General features: G+C 41.9%; 2 protein-coding genes across 6 annotated transcripts in view; one reads left to right on the top strand and one right to left on the bottom strand.

Moving 5' to 3' along the window:
* Positions 1-12,732, top strand: part of KIAA1549 (KIAA1549 ortholog) — a 152,900-nt gene extending 140,168 nt beyond the window's left edge. For 2 of the 5 annotated variants that reach the window (XM_040595553.1, XM_040595552.1), the window contains 3 exons: positions 887-1,032; positions 2,886-3,040; positions 8,163-12,732. In XM_040595553.1, the coding sequence (XP_040451487.1) occupies positions 887-1,032; positions 2,886-3,040; positions 8,163-8,417 (556 nt within the window). In that variant the 3' untranslated portion in view covers positions 8,418-12,732. Of the gene's footprint in view, positions 1-886; positions 1,033-2,885; positions 3,041-6,582; positions 6,668-8,162 lie in introns of all 5 variants that reach the window. The other 3 variants (XR_005828050.1, XR_005828051.1, XM_040595554.1) reach the window with 3 other exon arrangements.
* An 8,171-nt stretch (positions 12,733-20,903) lies between these two features.
* Positions 20,904-25,943, bottom strand: TMEM213 (transmembrane protein 213). The gene is made up of 3 exons (XM_040596250.1): positions 25,495-25,943; positions 23,151-23,216; positions 20,904-21,712 (listed from the first exon to the last, which is right to left on the bottom strand). The coding sequence occupies exons 1-3, from the start codon at positions 25,574-25,576 to the stop codon at positions 21,543-21,545; spliced, it is 318 nt and encodes a 105-aa protein (XP_040452184.1). The 5' UTR covers positions 25,577-25,943; the 3' UTR covers positions 20,904-21,542.
* Between the last annotated feature and the right edge of the window lie 856 nt (positions 25,944-26,799).

Below are 26,799 nucleotides of genomic sequence, written 5' to 3'. Positions count from 1 at the left end.
ACCTGAAGTTTGGGCATCCACACCTCCACCATATTGACAGGAATCAATAATCCTTGAAAACTCAGCTGCCATCAGTCTTCTAAAATATCATCTCTCCATGCCAGGCTTAAGATATATTAGTAGGAAGCATAGGAAAAGCAGCATTTCCATCTCTGCTCCCGTGTTGTGAAGGAATTACAGGGTTTCTTTTAGAAGTCCCATTACCTTGGCACAATTAACAAAGTTAGATGGGTGACAGTTTCTGTTGTTAAGTCTTTACAGTAAATATGTGGCAACAGCTACCAGTGCCAGCCTGAATTACAGGAAATGTTAATTTTAGTATACATTGAATCCCTTCATATGTGCTAATGACAACTTTGAGTAGTTTGATGAATCTTAGAGGAAAGTTTTGAATATTTCCTGGAAAATTATTAGGGTCCTTGTTCATGAAATACGCATGCAATGAAGTTTGTATGGTTTGATTTACACCAAAACTGTGCGCCCAGAAACTCTTTGAGTAAGAGTCAGAATTGTTGCTGAGGTAAGCAGCTGCAACACTACTGAAGTCTTATTTTTCTATCTTTTTTTTTTCTTTTTTTCATTGAAGATGTTTTTTTCCTGAAGGGGAAAACAAGATTCATGGCCTTTTTTCTGTGCTTTGAGGAGGCTGCAACATATGAAAAAATGTGTAAAATTTTGTTAGGCTTTCTCCCATTCCTGTGCAGTGCTGCAGTGCAGGCCTTGAAGGAGGAATATATTCCTCAGATGTAATTATTTTCTTGAACCTTTAAGATTAAAATGTGTATTAAGAGGCATCATAAAGAGTTCTTTTATGAGGTACACCTGTGTTACTGTTTCTAATTAGGAAATTCACTTATTGTAATCTTGAGTCCTTACTTTTCCACAGGCAGAACTTTGGGCCAGGTTTTCTTCAACCTGCAGAGTTAATGCATCCAGACCAGCAACCACCTGAGGTTCAGTATTCCTCCAGAGGGATATACTCAGAGGAAATGCCATCAGTGGCACGGCCACGACCAGTTGGAAGCACTGCAGGTACACTTCACTTAAGTTGAATATGCAGTAAAATAACTGATCCTCTTGCGTATCTACTCTTACACTGAGGTCACCATTAAGATGTCATTTTCCTTCAGCTGCTACACTTGAAAGGTGGTCCTTGTCTTCACTGCCAAAAAAAAGTGATCACAAAATGAGGTTAACTTTACATCCCTAGGACCTTGCAGGAAAAGGCAGTGCTTTGCCACCTTTTTAGTATCTTAGAAGCATTGGTTATCACACAGCATATTTGCAAAAAAACCCATTCTCTAAAGAATGGAAAATTACTTAATTGTTTTAGAGCATACAGTGTATGCTAACTTTCCACTGCCGAATATTTCTTGTGTGCTAAATGAGCTGAATGCATCCCAAATCAGCCTGCTAAGTAACAATTTTTTTAAATACTTCTATGCATCTTTATGTCTCATTTCTTTTCTGGAAATGTATGCCTGAAAGCAGAATATTTTAGCTTCTGGTGGTATTATCTATTGCTGCTGTCCCCTGTGAAATCACCTTCCCTGATTCGGTTGTGAGATAATTTCCATAATGCTAATCAATGCTATCATGAATAAGATTCTAACATCACATGGCAATTAAGCAGCAAACAGTGATTCTAAGAATAAAAGATTCTATTGTTATGCAAATTCAATAGTTAATTTTCTCCTAGAGAAATTTTTTCTTTCTGGGGAGTTGAAAAAGACTGGAAATATGATCATATACTCATGTCAGAGGCCTAGTTTTGATAGCTGCCATCGTCTTCCTGTACATGTTAAATGAATGAGAACGACAGGGATGTAGTGATTGTTGCAGTTTGATGATGATTATTTTATTGTCTGATTCACACTGTTCTCTAAATGTTCGTGTATATTCTGCATTAAAGTTTGGAGGCAGTTCAGATGATTAGTTCCTGCCCTTCAGCATAATTACCTGCAAATACCAAACTTCTCAAATACTGGGATTTTTTGAGAGGAAAATTGGACAGTTGGGGCACTTTCCTTCATGTAAATCACACTGGTTTTGTCTTTTCCTCCCTGTTTTGACATACACACACAGTTGTCTCTTATTTATCTGTGGATTTATTAAATGTATTCCATTTCTAAAGAATAATAAAACATAATAATAACAATAATAATAAAATAAATTGTGTTTTCCTGTGGGAAGAAATTCAGGGAAAAGGAAAGCTGGCATGTTATTACATGTCTCTTGCAATCAATGGTGGTGGCTATCCTTGCATGTGTTTGAAAGCAGTGGGAGGGGAGGGAAGGGAGGAGGTTAGCTTTCAGGCTGAAAGGAGATACAGTGTGTTCTGACCTTCTCATTAGTCAACGACAGCATAGTTTAATATTTAACCACAAAGCAAAGCTGAAAGACCCATATTCTTACATAGTCATGTATTTTATTCTTCTGAGAGATGGAATAGAAAGCAGTCTGGAGAGTTAGGGTCTTGCCAGTGTGATGCAAATAAGGTGTACCACAGGAGCAAATGTCTTCTCTTTGCTGCTGCGTAATTTACATGAAAGCATTGTCAGGGCTTTCGGTAAACGCTGTTTGGAAAGGGCTGGCATGTTTTCGGAATGAAGTGTAGTCCATGTCTGAGATGCATGTATCTCAACCTCTTCTTTCAGTGCAGTGGCAATGAAAAGGATCACACTCCAATGAACTGCAGAAAATTAACTTTTCCTTCCTTATTCTACACTGACAGCCTTCTTTCTGCTGATTTTTTTATTAATTGCACAGAAACAGAGCTCCACTTTCTTCTTGTCTCCTGCTCCCAACAAAGTTTTATGTTGTCATTTGTCTGCCCTACAAACTTGACTGTGTATAAAGATGAAAAAACAATATTTGCTTTTAAGGTTCTCAGATACAGCACCTCACTCAGGTGGGAATTGCTAGCAGGATCGGAGGTCAACAAGTGGAGATCCCCTCAGGCAGAGCAGGGCATGGCCAGCCGGGGGGGCCAGGGTGGCCCCAGTACCGTGGAGAGGATGAATATGCTAGGCGAGATGCAGTGAGTACTGTGTTACACATTTGCATAGTTTCTGAAGTAGTGATATGTTCGGGTATTTTTTTTTCCTGCATTACTGTTTGGAAATTTTTCCCCCTGGAATACTTTCAGTTGCTTCTCTGACATTCTTTGCTTTGCTCTTCGAACCCTTGTTAGCTCTTCTAACTTTCGCTTGCTGTTCTTTCACCTTTGCTTCTCTCTTAACTGCTTTCTCTCACTTTACCCTAACCTTTTTTTTTTCTCACTTGAGGCCTTCACCCATTAATTGCAGTTCACCCAGTTCTGCTTCTGAGCTCCAGCAGAGGTGGATACTACTTTCCATTTTCTTCTTTGAAATATGCCTCTCTGTATTTTGAGATTGAGTTCATTGTAAGTAGAAAAAAATAAATTGTCCCGGACTACCGTCCTGCTTTGTATGGGTATAGTTCTTTTGTCTTCTGTATAGGTGCTCAACAGCAGAAGTCAGGGCAATGTAATAAGGTACATACTTGCACATAACAGTAGAGGTGTTTCTGAACAAGGTATTTTCCTAGCCTCAATCAACAGGATGTGCTAAATTAATATGTGTTCGTTTACCAGTGTTGCCTAGGCAGCCATCGTGCTTTCATGTTCTTGCCAGTGGTGCTTCTAGAGGTTGATGTTTCTGATTCACCCAGATGGTTGAGATTGACCATAGTGTATGGCCTTTCCAGGAAAGATACAGTTGCCTCCCACCAGTCCATGTTTAATGTACTTGCATCCTGAAGCAGACTGACCCATGGTAGCTTTACTGTAGTACTCTTGAGGACAACAACTTTATGCTGGTTCTTTTGCTCCTTTGCTTAAACTATCGTTTTTCTGGTTTCTTCCTCGAGGGAGAAAGGAAGGGCAGTGTGTGTTCACACTACTTGAAGTCGCTTTGCGGTATTGCATGATCTCGAAATGGCTTTGCAGAAAGGAAATGCAATAGGATGGGCCTTATGTTTAGGTTTTGGTGAAACTGAGCTGCCACCCCTATAAAACTCGAGAGGAGTAGCATAAAGCTTTTGAGAACTAGGCACACTAGAGATGAAATCTACTGATCCTATTCAAAAACTTTCACTGTCAAAGCCAAAAGATTATTTTGCAAAAAGATGCCTAATTTAACTTGCTCTCTGTGCTTGGAACTGTGGTATTTGAGTAAAAGAACATCATGATTTCAGGGTACATCTAGAAGAGCACTTGCATGAGAGATCTTTGTGTCTCTCCTGTTCCACTTTCAGGGGTTTCTCTAGGTTGCCATTCATTGCCTCTTCTTCTCTTTTGTCTGTCTTTTCTGAAAATTATTTTTCTTTTCTAGATTTGTGGGCCTTTCCCTTTTGGCCCCCAACTGCATGTTCAGCCATTACTTGCTTAATATTTTATTACTTGAATTGCTAATGTATGACTGAAAATTCACTTACGGATCCGTTATCTGAGATGCTGTTCAAAAAGTTGGTTTTGACATCAGTTCCCGCAGAACTTTCGAAGATTCATGGCCCAATACATTATGATTTGGTTGCAGTTTGCACCTTCAGTCACCATTTCAGATGGGTACAGGTCACCTCAATCCAGGTTGAATTCCTTTTAATTAGAGTTTAAACAGTTATTCAGCTTTGACAAACTTTTTGCTCACTGGTTGCTGCAGTTCATATGTTACTGCAATATGATCTTTTTTGATTTGTTGTGGGTTTGTTTTTTTTAAAAAAAAAAAGGAAAGGAGGTGGTCATGGACCAAAACTATCTGAGTATGGTGTCATTTAGTTGCAGGAGAGCTCACCTAATGCCTGTACTTTCCTTTTCCTATGAGGAATTCTTTCTTTTTTTGCAAAGGATTATTTCCATTTTTTAAAAAGGGGGAAAAAAAAGAAAAAAAGCATTATTAGATGAGCCCTAGTCTTACAGTTTTCTGTATTTAAACAATTACCTTCAGAGTTTGGATTCTTTCACTAGGATAGAACTCCAAATTTGTCTTTCCTCCTCTTGGAAAGGAGGTTTTACTTAACGACAGTCATGTTCCTTTATGGTGCACTCTTCAACTGATCCTTTGCAAACAGTCGTATCGTTTCCTCATTGTGAGGAGGTTTCTAAAATTAAGCTCTGCATTTAGGAAGATCAGATCTAGAGCATTCCTCTCACCCACCAGCTCGAGAGGGAGCTGCATTTGTGTTCCTGCGAGGCCCTTTTCCTCGCAGTATCCTCATCTCTCGTTCCTGCAGCCAACTTGATTTTTCCACTGGAATATTACCTCTCACTTGTATCTCCTGACCCAAAGCCAGTGTGCAGGTTACCATCAAGTCACCTTCATTCTCCATCTAGAAGGCCTAGGCAACCAAGATAATGACATCATTTCCTTGGCTGAGACAAAATACAATACTGAGCAAGTGGTCATTTGAGCAGCAGAACAAATGAAGCCTGGTTTCGTACAGATGTGTGTAGTGTCTTCCGTATCTCTACCTCCCTCCACCACCTGGCATCACCTATCCATCTGCACAATCCCCTATACTCTCCACTGTTCTCCCAAGTCTTCTCCAGGTTCTAATGTTTTACCCAAGCCACTCTTACCATTTTACTGTGTGTTTTATACTCTGGTTACCCACTGTAGTGTCTCCAAACCATCTTAGTATACTTCAGGTTGTCTCTCATGTCCCTAGCTATCTCCTGTGAGATGCATGACAGTCCAGCCGAGTGCTGCCTAACTTGGCCTTTCTGCCACTCAGAAGCAGATTCAACGGTAACACAAATCAGGCTATTTCTGATTAGCTACCTGTGCTTGTGAATTTTATAATCTGTATCTGTTCATACGTACACATGTGTATGTGTGTGTGTATATTTACACATCCAATTCAGTTTAAATTTGCCACAAGGTTCAACATTCATTAAATGGAGATTAACAAATTCACAATGTGGTCTTATAAATCTTTATCCCTTAAGAAAGAAGATTCAATAAAGATTTTTGTCAATTCTTTTGTATTGCTGTTAATTATACAGAATTTTCTATATAAATATATATTATTTACAGATACTATATAAAGCTACATATATAATATTCTATAAGATACCAATGGGTATTTCTGTTACTAAAGAAATCTGATTTTTTTTTTTAAAAAACAACCTTTTTACTCCCCTTATTTAGCTGTTGTAGTGTAGTATAGGTTAGATTTCTAATCAAAATGTGGTTTTGAAAGTTCTCAGACTTGTTTAATTCTGGTGTTATATGCGAGATCAGAGAAATACACGCTTTTATTTTTCTGAGATACTTAAGGAAACTTTGATAGCCTTAATGTTAAAAAACAGTCACTGCAGTCATCAGATGTTCCTCTGAACCTAAGAAACCATTCTTACAATGGTAATTCAGTGCAGTGTGAGATAGGAGCTGAATTATGTAATGCATTTTAATGTGAAAGTAACCTGAAAGTAATTTAGGTTGCTGCTAAGACTCATGTCAAGGAATGTTTGCTTTTAATATATTTTTATGTCATCTCTTTTCTATAAACCCACGGAGTACTTGTCAGGTTTGCTAACTCTAGACTGCACATATGAATTAGTTTCAGGTTTCACTGCCGAATGAATAATTCTGAACAATCAAGAGACCCATTCATTCCTTTCTGATACTAAAATCGCCTCTGTTTTGTAAGTAGTAAGACAGGATGTTCCTTGGAAAACCTTCTTTACCTGTCATTCTTCTATCAAAGCCTCCTTTTCCTCCTAATCTCTCTCCCCAAATTAACTGTGTAAATGAGTGCTGTACATGAGCTGTGCAAGAGAGTCAGAATCGACTATTAGTTCTACTTCATACAAAATGGCTTAGATTTTATTCATTTGTATTATGAGAGATGTTAAGGATCATACTCATGCATTTGTGTTCCCTACACATGGCTGCCACAGTCACACTAGGTCCCCCTTATCCTTCCCAAGCTCTGCTTTGTAATCCCTCCATTCCCCTCCCCCTCACCCCCAAATCCTCTTCTAGCTGACCTTGCTGTCCTTTCTTCCCTCATCAGATTGCTTTCTCTGCTACCACTTAAGGCTTATCCACAGAGAAAGATAGTGATCATTAAATTGTGCTAACTGTGATCTGAACTTGCTGCAGCTAGCTGCTCCTGGTCCCCAGCGCAGACCCTTTGAAAGGGGATTATGCTGCTTTGCTCCCAGTTGTGCATTCAGCAGGGTGTGTTCGAGTCCTTTGTGTCCGGTGTTTCCTTCTGGCTGTCTCTCAGCCTTCAGCAATACGAGGCAAGAGGCAATGCTTGCTTTAGGGATGTCAGCTGGAATTTAGATTTTCAAAATGTACCTTGTTTGTGTATATACTGGGAGCCAGTGCTGTCACCTGGTGTACTGTAAATCCATGCTTTGTTTTAGTGTAAGCAGATTATTTTTTTTCCAGATAGACAAGCCCATAAACTCAGGTTTCTGTTTTGTTTCTCTCTTGTTTTGTTAGAAAATGTATGTTACTGAACAAATGCAGAATTAACCCCTTTCTACCCTGAAACAGTGATTGTCCCAAATCTGGGATAGTGTTTCTCAGATAGGTAAAACAGCTGTTGAGTATAGAAAAATCTAATCTTTCCAATTTGAATAACTTTCTCCTGCTGCTGCTTTTGTTGACCATGTTTTCCTGGGCACTGGTCAGTCACAGGGTCCTCAGAAGTGCACTATCTGAACAGGCAAGCCAGGCAGAGAAGGGGAAGGTGAAAGCAGTAGTGTCTTTATTTATAAATATTATGGAGAAATGACAGCTGAGAGTGATTTGCCTGTTGTCTCTTAGGAAGTGATGCAAAGGCAAGGAAAGAGAAGCCTATTCTGCTGGCTTCCAGTTCTGTGTTTTTATTCCGGACTTCTGAACCTAAACATACCATAGATTAGAAGGGGGGTTAGACTTCTTAATGGATGCTCAAAGAGATTTTGAAAAATCCCTGAACTTGAGGCAGTCCAACAATTTTTGTGTACCCTTGTTTTGTGCTCCATAAGAGGAATCACTCATGCATACAACGGAAGAACAGTGGCAGCAGATAGAAGCATCTCCATGTTGCTTTCCCTCTGTTCTTTGCCTTTTTGCTTTCTTGTTTTTTTCTGGGATTATCATGTTTGTTCACAGAGTACAATAATGCTTTCTACCTTTTTCCAGACGCGTATGCCTGGACACCAAGAATATTCCTCCTCACCAGTATTCCAGATGCCGAGGACTTCAGCCAGGCAGCCCTCAGCACCCCCTGCTCAGCTTCCACACAACAGCCTTCAGGGCCAGGGCCTTTGCTACACCACCAGTTCCACTGAGGACCTCCAGCCAGGTCACTCTTCAGCTTCTCTCATCAAAGCAATTAGAGAAGAACTTCTACGACTCTCTCAGAAACAGACAACAGTGCAGAACTTCCATAGTTGATTTAGCATTCGCTTGCAAATCTGCCAGGTATCTGCTTCCTATGGAAGCAAAGACTTAGAGGAAATCAGCAATGTTGTTCTCTCAAAAGAATGAACTTTCACAGCTCTTGTGACAGCACTCTGGAAAATATGAAAAAGGCAGCAAAAATGAGGATAGTAAGGAGAGATGGGGGACAAACAGTGAAAATCATCAGTGTCTTCACAAGTAATATTAATTAATCTGCTAATATTACGGTGCTCCTCTTCTCTCCCTACCCTCATTCAACCTAACTCATAAGTAAAATCTTAAGTCAAGATCTCAACTCTCCAGCAACAAAAAAAATCACGGGAACAAACTCCAAGTCTGATAGACTCCTGAGGAAGTAGGTGAAGGTTTGAATAAACCAAGATGACATTTTGCAAGAGATTACAAGTATTCTGATCTCTCCAGTGCTTATGGGGAACTGGTTTGTGTTGTGTTCTGCAAGATTACAAACTGTATCAGCTAGAAGGTGTTGAAGGTGTGATCCTACATACGCATCACTTTGGTTGTCAGAAACAATGGGACTACTTAGAATAAATGTCTTTATGAGCAGCTTGTAACAAACTGGAACAATAATTGTTACAGCTCTATGCTTCCGAATGGAGCTACCCTCTGCACTCTTCCTTGTTTTCCTTCTGGTGCTGAAGCTTCAAGTGTTCCTTCATCTTCAATGTTTGCAAAGTGAAACATTGGCCTTGTATAACTAAGAAAATATCTGTAGACTCATTCAGGCTGGAAAAACAAAGCAAAGCATCCAAACAGAAAGGGCTTGGTATTTATTTTGTTTTAAAATTATTGAAAACTGGGAGAGAAACACTCAGCCACAGTTGAATTTGGGGAAATACGTATGTGCATCTTTAAAAAATATATTAACCTGCTCTTGCAAGACCAGCGATAAAATATTGCCACTCTGTATTTTGCTTTGTGGACAGAAACCAATCCAGCCTGACTGGTACAGGGTCACCAGCATTACGTTATAAATTGATGTCCTAAATCATTGCTTATGTTTGGATCTGAATAATTTTAGTGAAAGTCAGTGACAGTTTAGAGCATTAACATAGGCTTAGATTTGAGATTTTGAGACAGTTTCTATATTTATATTTGTTTCCACTGTCCCTTTGGACAAAGGGTAAGCATTATCCCCATGGTAAGAATGGTATGTGCCATGGAACTGTTTGTCACTGTTTTTTCCAGAGTTTTAATTTAACATTAGCTATGAATTTACTAATATTTGGCCATTGCATAACTGTAACTGACAATAATACATACAGAAATTTTACTTAAGTCATGATTTGTTGGAGCGTTTTTATTTTCAGATCAGACTGAACTAAAGCTAACAAACTGGCACAGAGATGGAGGGTAAGCTCAATGTTTGTGAGGAGGCTTGGGAGCCTTGCCCTAGAAAAATGAAAAGCAAAACTATTTGGTGCTACAGCGTGGTTATTTCAAACACTAGCAGATGGTAGTGGTAAAAGGTCTAAGAACAGTAGTCCACCAAAGAGATCATTGGGCAGATCTTCGGGGTGGGGTTGCATTTGCCTTGCTTACTGGGATAGGAATGGCATTGGTACAACACAGGTATATAGCACTGGTATGGTGTGGTGGTCTTTGGCTACCAAATCTGTTCCTGGTTCTAGTGCACAGTTCAACAATTGTAACAGGTCTAACTCAGACTGAACTGAAAACAGGTAGGAGGACACCATGGAAGAACCCATGCACCTTGTTCATGAAGTGTGTACATAATACCCATTGCCCAAGCAAAAACTAGGAAGCAACTGACTGCTCACTGATGTGGGGAAAAAAGGTGGTGTGTTTCCCCTCTTCATTAGGAAGCTCAGTTGTTTTTCTGTTTACAAAAGGCTGTAGGAAATGTTTTGAGAAACTTACTATAGTGAAGTAGTCTAATTTTCGGTTCCCTGGCCAATACTTAAATCCTTCGTGGGTATACTGGTTGAGGTTTGAATGGAGTCAGAACACCAGCATGGTTGTGAACAGTGGTACCAACCAACAACATAGATTGTTATGTTTGGAATTTTTTAAGCTTTTTATGTGATAATCACTTCTAGAATAAAAATAAAGAAGCATTTATTGTCTGCCAAGTGTGTAAACAAGGACGTTGCCAAATACTCCTGCAAAATGTCAGGTTTTGCAGAATCAAGAATGTATCAGGCAATGTTCATTTGGTCTTTTTGACAATGTTGAAGACTGACTGTTCCTAAGTGTTCCCATTGAAACCATCTCTTTCAGAGCCAACATCCTTCTCCTGCTTAATTCTGCAGTGAGGTCAGAGGCCAGCACTTATAATATTAGCATGTTACTGTGACTTCATTTCAAGAAAATGTGGGCTTCTAGAAAGTAAGTTCATTGTTTGACTGCTGGTCCCAGCTATTTAGAAGGAATATGAAATAAGAGCTTTGAAAATTAGAGGTACTTAAGTAATTTCTCATTCATTTTTGCTAGTGATGGTGATGCTATTGTGATACTCCATCTTTTTATGTTTGGAAAAATAACTTTTTCAGTCCCAAATCTTGTGAAGAATATGGGACACAGGACAAAGACATACTGGTAAATAAAGGAGGCTGTCTGATGTAAAAAACCCTCTCTAAAACCGTACAAGTTCATGGAGCAGGACAGTAAAATATAAGGAGTCAGAAAGTTGTGTTTGGAAGTTACTGCCTGATCCACAGGTTCACAGAAAGTGGTATGGCATAGTCTGTATCTTCATAGAGTAAAAAAAGTAATGTAAAAGGCACCAGTTCCAAGGCTGGTCTTAACAAGGGAGACCCACACTTCACTTTCTGCAGCTACAGGAAAAGCTGAGTTTTTCATGTGCTACGAAAGGACTCTGTGGGATGCATGTGCCAAAACGTGTCTTTCCACTAGGGAATTCAGGGGAAAAAGTCTGTGAGTTTCTGCATCCCCATGTGCTTGAGCTCTTTTGCCAGTTTTTTTTTTATTGCCCTATTAAAAGGGGGATGGGGAACAACCCACAAACCTTTTTTTCTGAAACTTAAAGTATCCTAAATTTAAGTATCTGTTAAAGAATCTACCAGTTTCTGAAAACACTGATCAGATGGAAGCTGGTACAGGCACAGAAAGCTGTTACCAACAGTTACATCCATTTCCATGACTAAACCATCTGGTTCATGGAATTCTCAGCCTCTTCTCTTCCTTCACAATTTTCCTTGACATTTGTGTTTAGTCTGTGTTTAGTTTGGCATATAGAAGTACTTGGCGAGATGAGAGCTATGTAATTTAGCTTGGTTGGTTTGCTTTTCCTTTTCATGGCCAAGTTGTTGACCTCTAGCCTGATTCTTGGTTATCTTTGGAGCTAAGGGAAACTTTACAATTATTTTTCACGCACTCAGATTGAATGGTGGGGCACGCCTCAGTACTGTAAAGTATTTTCTACCAGGATGTAACGCATGGTCCTGTCAGTGACAATGGGCATGAGACTCGGAGGAAAACCTTGCCTTTAGGAGTGACTAGCGTAGGTGCTGGACTCACAACGTTAAATATGCACGCTTTGAAGCAGTAAGTGGAATTTCACTGACCCTTTGCAACGTACTGTGCTTGCAGTGGTTTGGAACAGGCTTCATGTATAGTGGTTGGAGAGCAGCAGCATTGCACAAGATCTGTATATCACCTCTGCACCCAAATTGGCGAGTAGTTAGCTACGCCAGTGTCATGCACCTTTATGCATGCTCATAAATACATAAATAGATCCATCCTGCAAAAGTGCGTGTTCCTACCATGTGCTGAAGCTAGTGCCTTTAAATCAGACCACTGACAGCAGGGTTACAGCATTATCTTAGAAAGGCTGTTTACAGGGATCATAACTTCCCAAGAACCAGAACAGCTGATGCTGTTGTGTGTTAACTCACAGCTTGAAAACACCTAAGGAAGGTGGATTACGCACAAGAAGCTATTATGTATTCGAGCCCAAGTGAAGTCACCAGTTTTGTGGTGTGGATGGTAGCAGGCAGCTGAACTAACTTTTTAAAATATTTTTTTTAAACTCTATCCTCACTACATTCTCCCCTTTTCCAACTTTAACAATTTTTCAGCTCCAGGAAGAAATGGGCATTTCCCATTCCATGCTTTGTCTAGCAGTTCTTTGTTAACAGGTGCCAGTCCTTGAAAAAAAAAAACAAAACAACCCTATTGTGGCAGAGAGCTTTGAAGTGACAGGATGAAGAACATTTATGACTTTGAGGTGGGAACATGTTGCAGGCCATATTTTTGCAGCAGCAAAGAAATAAATGGATTTTAAAAAAAAAAAACCAAAAAAACCCACCTGTTTGGTGTTTTCTGAATATGGACAAAAAGCTGGAAATGGATTAAAACAAAAATGATGAGATGTGATTATCAGAAGGAAAAGGAGAGCAACCAGGACTCCAGGACCACCTGTGACAGTGCACTAAAAAAGAGAAAATCCTGGCGGGGCTCCCCCTACCTCCACTCAAGCTGATTCCATACCACAGCCTCTCTTCTGTGCAGACCTTCACGAATCGCAATGCTCATTTGTACAAGTGAGGAACATCTCTCAGCAGTGAGACTCCCCAAAACAGTTCACCAAGGCTGTAGAGATTCTCCAGGACTGCTTAGATGTGCCTAGAGAAATGCAGCAGCTTTTAAGTGCTTAAATGTGGATATAAAAATCCATTTCCTTTTTGTGGTGGGAATCTTTTCCTGCTTCCTGTTATATTTTATTTTAAAATGGGGGGAAAGCCTTGGGGATGTATCCTGTTGTCACCAGGCTGTTGTCATTCATGTATTCCACTATCTGTACGTCCTGAATACTGAGGAAGCAGAAATTAGGAGTGAAAGTTTTTGGCTGATGAAGATTCTCTGTAATTTTGCAGTATTTTGGTGTGAATGCACTGGAGTGCTGGAAAAGTCTGGTATCGCTCGTATAGTGAGGGTCCCTTGAAATGCAGCTTGTGTCAGAAAGAGGACTGTAAACATTTTCTTCTGCATCTCTGGCACTAATTCAGCGAGGGCAGAACAAGCTCAGCTCATACCAATAGGACTGGTAATTCAGATCCAAATGTTGGTCTACATATTGTCCCTGGTTGCATCTGCATGGCTTCCACTGAAAAACATTTAGTTGTGTGTATAATTTGGGAGGAGAATTTATCCTACAAATTCTTCAGCACAGTTTGGGATGCACTTGGCAAGACGTGTCTAGCTTTGACGTACAAGTCCTAGGGTGAGTTTACTCACCCTGAGAATAAGAAACTTGAAAAGCATAAATCCTGTGGAGTTCCACTGCCTTCGTAAAGAGACTTTTCCGGAGTAGAGCTGCAGTCCTGTGAATCCCACTGAAGACTGATAGATGATAAAAAAAAAAAGTTACGTTAGTACTAGAAAAATACACATTTCTTTGCACTTCATAGTTTGTAGAGCTGGAATGTTTTGTCTTGATTTCATGTTACTTTTTCTTGATACTCTTTACACTTAAAGTATGTATTTTCCTTTGTAATGGCCACTCCTGTTTAGTTTTGAGTAGTTCTTACTCCATAACTGGAATTTATGTTTAGGCTGTTACATCTTGCCTTAATCAGAATAAAATGTTGGCACATTTGAACAGAATGCTCTGATGAGTCTTTTGAAATGAATGCTAAACCCCCACGGATCCCTGACGTGATGGTTTTCAGGTTCACTTACAGTAATCCTCTTATTGCCACATGCAAAGCAGGCGAAGGAAATGTGAATTAAGGGAGTAGAAAAGAGACTGAAAGATGAAAATTATTGTTTTGCATTTCCAATTATATTCTAACGTACACACTTCTTAAGAGCTCTGTCATGTTTCCATGAAAACTTCTCTAAGATTTCCACCCCAAGGCTTCTCGGAAGTTGTTTTTCTCATCCAGGCTGTTTGAACGTTTTGGTGCTGTGCATGATTTAAAAGTGGGAGCTGGATATTGTCTCGTGTTTCAGGAAGAAATGCTTCTATTCAAGGAAAATTAATGCAGTGTTGTGTTTGGCAATGTGCTGCGCTCTTTTGGTCCTGAAATGCTGATCTGAAAGAAACTTGACTAAAGAAGTAGGAATTTAAAAACTACTGCAATGATAAAAGCTTCCTGATATTTTATTTTTGGACTTAAGGAAGCAGAAGAAAGAATTGTAGATTAGCCACTATTAGTAGTACTTCAGCAGAGTTGCTAAATATGAAGTTGTTGAAATTTGGCACAATGCAGGCGATCTGGGCATCCACCATCTCATGAACTGATAACCAGATTTGTTGGTCCACGCTATTTGTGGATAAAATGGTTTCAGGTAAGGTGCCTTGCATTTTGTGTGGAGTAATTCCTGTCAAGCATTTCCATGGATGAGAAGTTGATCCTTATAATCGTTGATCCTTATGATAGCTTCTGTCTTCAGGCTTGATGATGGCAGCTTTAAACAAGAACACTTCAGAAATTCAAGATGAGAAATGAGGAAACTCCTGTTTAGGGAATTTGTAGATGAGTGGTCACGTATTTATGTTATTGCTACATCTTCCTATACTTTGCTGCCATGTGGAAGAAAATCTGATAGGGCGCTGGAAACTCCATTTTTGCTTTTGCAGAGTAGAACTGCAAAGAAGTCAAGAGAAGTTGTCACTTCCAGCAGCCAGCATCACTGATGCAATACTGCCTACAATCTTACTTCTGCCTGGGAGCAGAGAGCAGTGTTTCCCACAGCTTTGCACTGAAGCAGCACTCAACGCTAGTGCCAATGAGAATTATTTATTCTTCTTTATTTAAGGATAAACTAGTGTCCCTTACCTAACGTTATCACATGTCTGTAGGAGATGTTAGTGTAGCTCAGCTGAAGCATGGTGATTCCTTCATATCTTTGAGGCCAGAGAGTTGCCACATTAGAACTGAATGTTGTTGGACTGATCTGGTTTAAATACACAGTATGTAGAAATGCCATGAAGGAGAAACAGTCTAGCAGAGATCGCTTTGCAGGTGTCTCCCTTCTCTTCCCCCATTTAGACGAAGCAGACAGAGCTGTAGAGGACCTGAAGAAGTACTGTAACTTTTGTTCCAGAAGGTAACACTGAAAATCTAATTTGGCTTCATATTTAATAATGTGATCTGGAAACTACAAGCTAAGAAAGGTGGTTTGGGTTCTCCCAGTGACTTGCCAGCTGCAGCTCTATATTGTTTTGTCTTTATTAGATAAATCAAAGAGACTGGGAAAGCCACTGACAGGGCATTAATAAAAAAGAACTTGGTGAAGAGAAGCCATCAGAAAAGAGGCAGAGCTTACAGAAATGCAATCAACTGGAGGTCGATTTGGTTTCCAGTTCTCCACTGGAAAGGAAAGAGAAGGAAAGGACAAGGCAGGTCTTCTGGGTTGTTGCAATCAATGTTGGGCACACCTGTGGGCAGGGAATGAAGGGAAGAAACACAGTGTATTGAGTAAATAGCAACTAATAAAGGTAAAGCAGAAATGGGTAGATGGAAGGTACAGCCACCAAAGAACACAGAGGCAGCAGAAGGTTTAGCTAGGACTTGGGGATTAGGGAAATGTCTTCTATATGCTTGCCTTGAGAAGTAAAGCCACTCATATGGCATAGTTGAAGGCTGACACACTGTTTAAGTTGGTGCACAAACTCAGTAGTGAAGATGTGAAATTTATGGAAAATGAGATTAATAGAAAAGAGAGAAGGGTGGGAGGAAACTGGAACAATTGTAATTACAAGGGAAAAGTTGAAAAGAAAAAGTCATAGGAGGGTATTATTGCATGAAACTATCTGCAGTCCTCCAGGGATTAATTTCAAAATGCCAGGGGGAATAGCTGCTGCAAGAGAGCTCAGTTCTGTATCAAAAGGGTGCTGTGTTTCACCTGTGAACTGGGCAGGGGATGGGGAAGGGAGGATTGCGGTGGGCAGTGTGGTTTTTATCTTCTTTCCTAAACACCTGCCCCTGGGAGGCAGAACTGGACTAGAGGGACCTTTGCTCCCACCTTGCTGTTGCAACAACATGAGAAAGGTCTGTACACCCTGTGGCATCTTCATCCAAATTAGGTTATAAATTGCCCCAGGCTCTTTTGGTTCCCTCAAGCGGCAAAACAAATTGTGGTGGGGACCTTTGGAGAGACACAGAAATGGAGGGATTTGGGGCTGATGCAACGTAAATGGTGTTTAGTTCATGCTGTCCCCAAAACGTGTGTCTGGAGGTTTGCACATGGAAGATGTGACTTTACCACATGTAGTGGCAGGGGGAGAAAAGGTAGATTTTTGCAGTTAGCTTAGTTCTTTAGCTCTTAGAGCGAAGGGTGCTATGACAAGCAGGGTGTGGGGTTGGGAACAGAGCTTTGTTTGCTGGTCACTGAGACTGGACACTTTTCCCCTGTGACTGCAGAGAGGCTTTCTTTTTAGAGGGAGAAGTCAGTTCTGGGGGAGTTATATGTCAGCATAAAACTGACATAGGAGCCCATATATCATTATTTCTGATAGGCAAGCAAAATGGTTAACTGAATGTGCCTCTAGATTTCACATTGTCAGATTGGACAGGAAAAGTCTGCATGTATCGTAGAGTCGTGGTTTTTCCAAGCTGTTTGCAGACTTGGGAGACAACACTGCATTGTTTATCCTGTGTTTATTTCCAGGAGGCTATTACAAAAAAGACTTGGAAATAAGCTCTTTAAAAAAAATGCATATTTGATTCTGGAACAGAAACCTACAGCCAGGTTTGAATTCTACCATAGATGCTGATATCACAAAATTAGCAGGATCTGAAGCATATGGATGAGAGAGGGTGATTGCTTCCCAAGAATGCTTGTATTTCATTCCTTGGCTGCAATTAATTACAGTAATTTTTTGAAATCCTGGGGTTTGTAATGGCTTTATCAAAATTCCTACAGAGTCCCAGTACAGAGCACCTTTTCTTATGAATTTAACCTCTGTCTTTTCTCTGTGTGTTTCATGCAAGTAGGAAGCTCTGATGCTTGCCAGTTCTCATCCCTCTAGTGATTTTGCAAAGTGTAATCATTGTAAAGTGCAATTGCTTAATATGTAGCTCATTCACTAAAACCCCAAGGATAAAGGAAGTGAGTAATGTGAATCATTACCAGAGCATTGGTGTCTAAAAAGATGAAGAGTCATGCATCAAGTACCAATCCATTTAGTCTTGAGTTAGGAATTAAAAAAAAAACAAACACTAGGCAGATGTGAGCGATATTATCTTCAGGCAAATTAAAGGAGTTGTCCTGGAATGCTGTGCTGCTGCTAATGTTTTTCTTTTTTGGCATTAGGAGTGCTGATCAGTTCCGTATCCCTACTGCTCTGTCAGAGATGCTTGTAGACCAGCAGCTTTCCCAGGTGCCATCTGCATCTCTCTTTCGTTTACAGGCACTATATACCTTCATGCCACAGCCATCCAGGTTTTGACCTTTTTTTCTTTTTTGCTTTTCTTTGTACTCAATCATATGAGCTGGAATAGATTTCTTTTCTTCACTGGAATGAGATGGAGCTTTTTGGTGCAAGGACTTAGAATTAGGTTGGATGGATAATGTACTATAAATGACTGGACTGTTAACATTTCTATTGTTCTGAGAGTAGTTTTCAGCTTAATAGGTGATATAAGCTATCATTCTATTTTTTACATGTTTTGGCATGTATGAGAGCCTAAACCAGCTTAGTGCTACAGCGTGACGTTCATTGTATGTAGCTGAAGGGGCATCAAGGTTTAACACAGGTGAAATAATTATGCACCTTGATAAATCGGGAGTTATGTTTTGCTTCCAAGGTTTCCTGTGGGAACAAAAATGACAGGCTTCCTGAATTACAATGAAAAAAACCCAGACAAAGAAACAAGGCATGTGCTGGATGTATGTGTAGCTCCCTTGAGGTCAACAGGACTTGGGCACGATTATACTAGTTGGGGATCTGCTATTAGAGATACTATAATGTCAGTGATATTATTAGGAATATGAAATAGTAGACAATACATGAGTACCCCACTCCGTGACATTGCTTGTGGACCACATTTATAAGGCATTGTACTGGAACCTCACCTTTAATTTGTGCATCAAAACCAGACCACAGCCTTGTAATGTGATTTGATAACTCTTAAAATAGATGTTATAACCACAGGCTGTGTTACTGTGTATTTCCTAGCTAAAAACATTCTGGGAAATGCAACAGTGGACCACAGATAATCTTTAGATTGTATGTATTGTAAATCAGGTACGTATAATCCATTTCTTCATACTAATTTTTGTCTTTAAATCAATTTTGCAAGTCTTTTGAATGCAACTTTTTTATTATGCACTTTCTGTAACTATTAACAAGCCCCTGAAACACAGACAACGCCATCAGGGCTTTTCTCTTCCTTTTGCATGGTGCATTCATTGCTTTGCATTGTACTTGTGATTGTCTGCCATGCCTAGGATCAGTACAACACATAGCATGTGCCTCGGAGAGTCTCTTTAATATTTTAATTTTTTGTACTGTGTTGTATAGGAACAGACAGGATGTTTACATTGGGTAGCCTTTGAGCTTTTGGGGTGCCACCACTTTGTTTAGGGATCCTGAACACACTGGAAGCAGTAATATGTTCATGGAATTCAGTACAGGACTACATTTTTCTAAATGTCCCAGTCCACTTCATAGGAAGTCAAATGACTTGAAAAGAAGCTATAAATCAAACCTGGCAGTGTCAGATGTCAAAGTAGGTGATGCAGTAAGGCAACAGAACTTGTATTTAGATCAGAGTCGCTGGTCTAGAAAAAGCATACGTGTCACAGCAGTAATGACTTATAAGATACCCATTTGTGTACCTGATATTGGTGACACTTGGGTATCACCCTTGAACATAGGTATACAAAATCCTTGGGAGCATTACATTATGATAAAAACTGTGGGGTTTTTCTTTTTTTCCACAGTTTGGCTGAGCTGGGAATTCTCAACAGAAGCTGTGAGAAAGAAAACTTGAGATTTAAGTCTACCGCATTCCTTGAAGGTAGCTGCACACAAGCAGTCTGTTTTGGAGAGTGTGTAAAACAAACAAGCTGTGCTTTTAAAGGCAGGCTTTAGGAAGACCCCCAGAATTGCCCAGCTGTTTTGAAGCTAGTTTGTGCGTGTTGTGCTGGGCGATAGGACATCTAGAACTTGCATCATGCACCTAACTCTTCAGACTGGAATAGATTTACTTCTGTGACTGGCTGCATCCATACGCTCATAGCCTTAACCAAGGAAATGCAAAAGCTATGAAACATATCCCCTCAATGGTGTAAACCAGTGGCATATCCACCAGGGATTTCTGTGTTCCCATCCAGGAGAATGATCTCCGTAAGACCGGAGAACTGTAGGAAGAGCTCTGCAGAAGGTAGACACTAAGAAGATTTTTTCACAGTATCTTATCTTATTGCTTTCAGGCCAATGCACATTTTCCACTATTAAAACTAATATTTGTAGGTAGAAGGTTTGTCGTACATTGGTGACTGTAGTAGTTATTAACTGTCAACGCAATTCTTCAGTCAACGCCAACAGTAAGATGTAGAGTCCTTTGTTTCTGTAAGTTTGTACAAATATGAGTTGGGGTTTTTTGTGGGAAGAAGTAGTTGTCTGGTCCAACATGGAGATTTGTCTTACTAAAATTAGTTTGGATTGTTGTATGTTGAAATGTTGAAATTTTTTTATTAATTGAGCAATTCTTTTTGATCATCTACTACTAGTAATATGGTGCATGTAAAAAGGAAAACAAAACAAACAAAACAGTTTAAAAAGGCACAAAAGCATTAACCCCTTCCCTTTCAAAACTTTCTTTCCTGATGCTGGTATCTCTGCTCAGCATTTCACTTCAGAAGACATTTTGTGTTAAGTGATACTAACAGAGAAGGATGCCTCTTCCTCAGTGTCTGATGTACCCATTCCTGTTGGTGGTGGATATTTGATATGGGACGACTGCCCATTGCTCTGAAATGGCAGAGTTGTCCTGACCGAAGTGTCTAGGATGCCAGAATCAATCTGAAGAATCTTAAACTAATTTGTATCTTTTCTAACTGGAAAAGTTACGCATTGATAAGGTGAAGGGAGGTTTTAATGATATTTAGATTTTAGACAAAAATCTTCAATAGAGCTTTCTTTGGTTAAAAGTAACTTTGTTTCGTTCCAGTTGGTCTCTAAGAGGTTTGCTAATCCTGGATATGTCTAGATGGGTTTAATGCTGATTTATTGTTTTAATAATGGATAGGAATCAAACTGGTGCAACTGCCCCAAACCAGACAGTTTGACTGCACTGAGGCAAACCCTCCTGCATTAATATTTCTTGTTAGAATCATGCTTCTAAAAATTTGAGTTGGGTAACTGCTTACCAGTATAAGCTTTGTCAGTATAAACCAGTTAGTGAGAATCTTTCCATAAATAAGAATATTTATTATGATCTTGCATAAATAGGAACAGTTTTGTGCATGGGCTTGCCACAGTTCAGCTTGGCTTAGTTACTCAGGCAGTTGCAAGCTGGATAAATACAACCAATGTTTAATTCCTATGAAACAGTTCACACACAAACTGCACTGGAAAAACTAGTTTTAATTTCAAACCAGCCCAAACAATCCTTAAGTTTCCATAACAGAGTTTTCACTGGTATCAGTTAATAGACTTCAAAATCCCGCAGGTGAGTGTGCAGGACTCGGGGTAATCAAGTGAGTTACATCAGCTTACTGGTGTAACCAGCCTGTAGCTTAGTAATGGATCTGGTAACATCGATCCTCCAGAAAATAACTTTATTTGTCCACTTTCTGTTTCAAAATCAAAGGTTATGTATGGGTTGTCTTAAGGCAATACGCTATAGACTGGTAAGTGGTCCTTCAGCATCTGATCACTGCTGGCTCGCTCACAGCAAGCGCGAAAGGGCTCGGGGGAGAGGTGTTCTGTGCACTGTGGGACATACATGGGGACTTGCCTGCTCCACACCTTGCCTGGCAGCTCTGACCTGCCAGGGAGGATAAAGCCCCAGCAGGTGCCCTGCTTAGATCCAGCCTTTTTTGGCTGAAGATACTTTCGCTTTCTATTTTGTTTCTTAGGAAGTGATCGAAATGCTTTGTCACTCTGTCTGCACCTCACTGCTCCTGGGTGCTGCTGCTTGCTGGCTTGCCTCTGCTTCAGGCCACCAAATATTTGGGTTCGTCAGGCCGGAGTTTCATGACCTTGTCCACACAGAGCAGGATGAGAGTCAGAAACCAGAGGCTCCAGCCGACGGCCGCCGCGATCCATCCATAATCATCCATGCCTGTCGGGCAGCACATGGCCACTTGTGTGCAGAAGTTCACGTCTGGTGGAGAAGAAACAAAGTGAGCTCATGGGAGGCTAAGTATGTAACAAGTTTCCTTTGCTAGAAGGCAGATGAGACAGTGACTCCACTGGCTGTCCTGTGGCCTGTCACTCTGCCCTGGCATCTTTCCCCTAAGCCTGGCTGTTAACCTGGGGGACAACAATGTTCAGCTTCATCCGTGTGTCTTCAAGACTCTGTCATCCCTGTCTGGCCAAACGCCTGAGCTGCCTCTCTTACCACTGTGCCCACCATTACGGAAATCTTTTAAAACACCTACTTAGCATCTCCTCAGTTGGTTTTAGGAATGGTATATGATAGAAATAGGTAGGTAAAATTAAAAATAAACCCAGGATAGAGAAACTTTCATGTGAGAGAGTAAGAGGATCTCTAGCAGAGACACCTTCAGCAGGATCTCCAGTAGTTCAGATACGCAATACCTCTGCTTGCAATAAGAAGCAGTGGCTGCTTTCTGCTGGGATGTTAACTGTGACTTGCGTGTAACAACTGCAAAAGACACCACCAGTGGGGGATCCCTGGTTTACGCATTTAAAAATGAAAAAAAATGTAACAATTCCATGTATCTTTTCCTGCACTTTTAACATCGTCCTTTTGTTTAAATCAGTCCAATTTTCTAGAGTCAGTTAAGAAATATATCACCAGTTGATTAATTTATGCTGTTATTTAAAGGCACCTGCTGTACTTTTTCCATTACAAGGGTACAGTGGAGATACCCAGCTCTGCATTCTGGGCGGTAATGTGGAAATATCAAAGGGAGGCTGGAGGACCATGGCATCTTGACCCCTTGGCCTGGAATAGAAGCTGAGGGTGAGACCCCAGTACCCAGGAGAGCCGAGTCAGCCGGAACCACCTTGCAGCTACATGCATTGCGTGTCGATGCACATGAGGCTTGTCAGCTGTGAAAAGCGAATGCCTCCTGAGCTTGGCACGGGGCAGCCAACCTCTTGCACATTGCCAGGGAAAAGGTAAGTGCATGCTTTGAAGCAGCATACAACTATTGGTATATGTACTATCTTTTCGGAAATGCAAGACTGTGGGGTATCTGATGTGTGGGACAGAGGATGACTCTGGGAGGACTGGCAGGATCTCGGTTTGCCTGGGACTGGCTGTTCGGCAAAGAGCTGGTAGGATGGGGGTAAGAAGGCCCTCTAGGGAATCCACATTGTGCCTAGAGGCAGGCAGTCGGGCAGGGAGCTTTAGGATGCATAAATTAGCTATGAATTAGTCTGTTCAAAGCTGAATGTAACTAAGATATTATTCTGGACATGCCAATGGAGGAACCTTAGAAATGCATCCTGGAGTTTCGTCCACAATGGTAGCCATAACAACAGCTAAATACTTTTCCCCGACAGCCTTCTAGTCACCTGTGTAGCCTCATCACCGGGCTTTGTCATGGTAGTAATGATTTAAGAAGACTTACTAAAGCATGGTGCTTCGTACTCAGTTGTGAGCATGGAGCTTGTTGAAACATTGGAGATGTCTTCAGCTGCCAGAAGGAAAGCACAAGGAGAAAAGGCAAATTGGATTAGAAAAGCAATACTGGGCATCAAGCATGGAAATCTGAAAGCCATTGCCCTGCAGAGATCTGTAGGATGGAAACAACTTGGAGAAAATAAGTTTCTGCCCTTAAACACTGCTGCATCAGGTTGTGCTTTCTCATCCTGCCACTGTCAACACAGGCTCTAGACAGACCTGCTCTAGCAGCAGCCATCAGGAACAGCTGAATCACTGTGCCTCTGCCTGAGTATGACCCTGGTGAGCCGTTTACACAGAGTTCAAATCAACCATTGTCCTTTCCCAGGCTACAAGAGAAGAATGAGCAAGGACTGAAATGAGAGCGAGCATTCAGTGGCATGGGGACATCCATAATCAGCGAGCTGGTCATTACCTCCTTTCGCCTGTAGAAAAATCCCAGTAACTCCAGAGTGCAAAGGATTCTGGAAGAGCCGAGGGCTGAGCCCATCCGTGCAAAGCCTCAGCAGATCCGCAACAGCCTCAATGGGAAGCTTTGGCTTTGCTGTAGTTCAGGCACAGCTGTGTCTGAAACCGTTCTGGCTGGGCTCCAGTTCAGGCCAGCATGATAACCAGCTCAGGTTGGAAAATACAATATACAGAAAAATGTAAGGGGGGGGGAGTGGGACAGGGGCTTCACTGAAGGTTTTGCTTCTTTATTCTGCTTCCTACCCAAGATAAGACCACACATGCATGCTGGCACAGCTCTGTGACTGGTCTCCAGCCCTCCAAATGTGTACGTGGTGTCACAAGGCAAAACCCCCTCAGACCTCCTAATACCTGCCTTGCCCCTCAGCTTCAGCATGCACCTTGCAGCACTGCGGGATCGGATGCAAGGACAGCTGCAGGACAACCGCGTGGGGAAAGCACAAGCTGCTGTGGTCCCTGGGCATTAACAGCGGCCTGTCCCCTGCTGCAGAAGGGAGGGAGTCAAGTATCTCCTCCTGTGCCACTATGAGCAGTACAGTTGCAGTTCAGCCGGGTGAAGTATTCCCTGCGGAGACACACGAAAAGCAACTGGAGAAGGTACAGGAGTAAGGGCCCCTGCTGCATGCAGGTGGAGGGGCTCCAATGTGCTGCTTCTCCAAAGACCAAGCAGAAGCCGAGAGAATAATTTCCAGTCAGGCCATCACTCAGCTGATAATTTGGAGGGTGATAGACAGAAAAAAAAGCTTGATTTGACTGAAGACTTCAAAATAATGGCCCAGGTTTAGTTTCAGCTCAGAAAAACAAACCAGAACAAGACCTTTGACCAAACCTTTCCTTTGGGTTTGGTATTTTCCAAGTAACAGCAAGTAAATTGAGATTATCTTTAGGAGATGTCCCTCTTGGGGTCACCCGCTGTTGCCCAGCTTTTCATTTTGAGCAGACCGGCCGTCAGCAAGACCAGAGCTTTCCTTAGGCCGCTGCCACACTGCGAGGGGGTCCCCAGGCAGCCTGCTCCAGAGAAGGGTCTGACTACTCCCCATCCCTCTTTCTGAGTCCACTAGGACTTGCTGAATGACCTTGGCTAAGCCCATCATTTTTCTCGGTTAATAAGTACCTCATGGGAGCGCTGGGAAGAATCGTTAAAAGCTGTGTATGACCTGCGGAAGGAAGCGCTGCAGAATGCTGAGTGTTGGTTCGTGTTGATAGACTGTGCAGCCCAAACGACAGGCTGTTAAAGCTAACCCATCTTCAAACATCTGGCAGGTCTCACCTGGTGCTGATCTACAAATGCAGGCAGTAGCCTGGTGGGAAAGGAGCATCTCCCAGGTCTCATTTACGTTTTGTTTTTAGGCACCTTCTACAATTAAGGGGGCACCGAAGCCAGGTTTCCTGCAAAAAGCACCTAATAAGAGCTAAACTGGACTGCAGGGAGCCTCTTGAGTGGCATTTCAAACGGCCTCTCGCTCCAGCAAGCATGGGAAGGCCCAGTAACAGCGGTCCCCTATCTCCCTGCCATTCAGCGGAGCAACCTGCAGCTCAGTCACATTTACAGTGGATCTGTAAACAGCTGGCAAGAGCACATCTCTTCAGAAAGATGATGTGATCAGTCACATCCAGTAATTCTCATTAACATTAATCTTTACACTTTTTTAGATGAGAGAAGGTAGTCACCTTATTTAAAAAAACAAACAAACAAAAAACAAACAACCCCCCCCCAAAAAAAAAAAACCAAATTGCTGTCAGCAGCCGATATATTTAGGTATTGAGAGGCATTGGGGGTAAAGGCAGGGTGTAGAAACTGGAGCAGAAAAGAAGAGAAATACCTGCTGTGCAAGGATACCAGAGCGCGGTGGTGAAGAGGAGCGCAGCGAAGGCTGCCCAGGGCTCGCGGGGGAAGCGCTGCATGCCGGGGGTCCGCGCCGGCTGCACAGACCCTGTCGCTGGCAGCTCCGGTTCAGCAGATCCTCACTGAAGCTCAGAGAGCTGGTGTGCGGGGCAGAGGGTGGAGCGAAGGAGCTCCCTGCTGCCAGGACACCTTGAACTTTCCTGCCACAACCGGGTGGAGAAAGAGAAGGGCTCTGACCAAAACAGCTCCAGCAGGAGGTGGATGTCAGCGCTGGGGCAGGCAGAAGGGCCCCTGAAGGTCAAGCCTGAAGGTTTTTCCCCAGGATCCACTGCAGCTGGAGGGAGGAAAAGCCTCCAAAGCCAGCGGGGTCCCAGGCAGCTTCTGTCTTCCAAATCTCCTTTTGATCTTGCAAAGCTGTTCTAATAGAGCTGGAAAGGGGTAGAGGATCAGGGTAGAGAATTTGTCTCCCTGTTTGGCTTTGATTTTGCATGTTTGTTGGCTTGACCTCCCCCAAAACTGCCCAGCGGTGGTGTTTTTTTCAAAGGGCTTCTCTGTGGAAGCCTAAGAAAAAGCAATCTTTGGTCACGCTGGTACAGTAGCTGCTGAGTTAATGGGCATGTTTCCACCAAGAAATGGGATGGAACCAGTTGCTTTGTGTAGGCTACCAGCAGCTATTAGACAGTAGGAACAGCCTTTCCTTGAGGACCTGTGCAGTTATGGGCTGGGATCAGTCCAGGCTTGGGGCCTCTGCACAGGAAGAAGCTGCCGGTGTTCTTGCCCCGTGAGCACAGCTGTGTCACTGCCTCCATCACCCATGTGCAATGGGATGCTGAAAAAAAAACCCTTCTTCTCTTGTGGTTACACCACCCCTTCCATCACATGGGCAAAGCGAGGAGCTGCACCTTCCACCAGCACAGCTCTGTCTGCCAGACCAGGAGGGTTGCTGGCAAAATGGTATCAGCTGGAGGGCAAGATTTTTTTTCACAATCCTGGCTGGAAAAGCCACACTGTTGAAGTGCATCCTGGTCTGATGAGCACTGCACATCCCTGCTGTGGCTCTGCTTGCTCCTGTCTTTGACCCGCTACCATGTCCTTGTTCAAGAAAACTGCAGGCATTATGTCAGGCAGGAAGCACTGGGAGAGGTGGGCTCAGCAGGGAGCAGGTTGCTGGTGCTCTTCAGCAGAGGGCACGCCTGGCTTTGGGTGCTCGTGTGAGAACTAAGCTGACTGGGGCCTGTTTTGGATGTGGGGCATCAATCCTAGCAGGATGGACAGTATTTTC

This window comes from Falco naumanni, chromosome 5, assembly GCF_017639655.2.
Source record: "Falco naumanni isolate bFalNau1 chromosome 5, bFalNau1.pat, whole genome shotgun sequence".
Lineage (NCBI taxonomy): Eukaryota > Metazoa > Chordata > Aves > Falconiformes > Falconidae > Falco > Falco naumanni.
The sequence above is the reverse complement of the archived record's forward strand: the minus strand, read 5'-3'. Positions and strand labels throughout refer to the sequence as shown.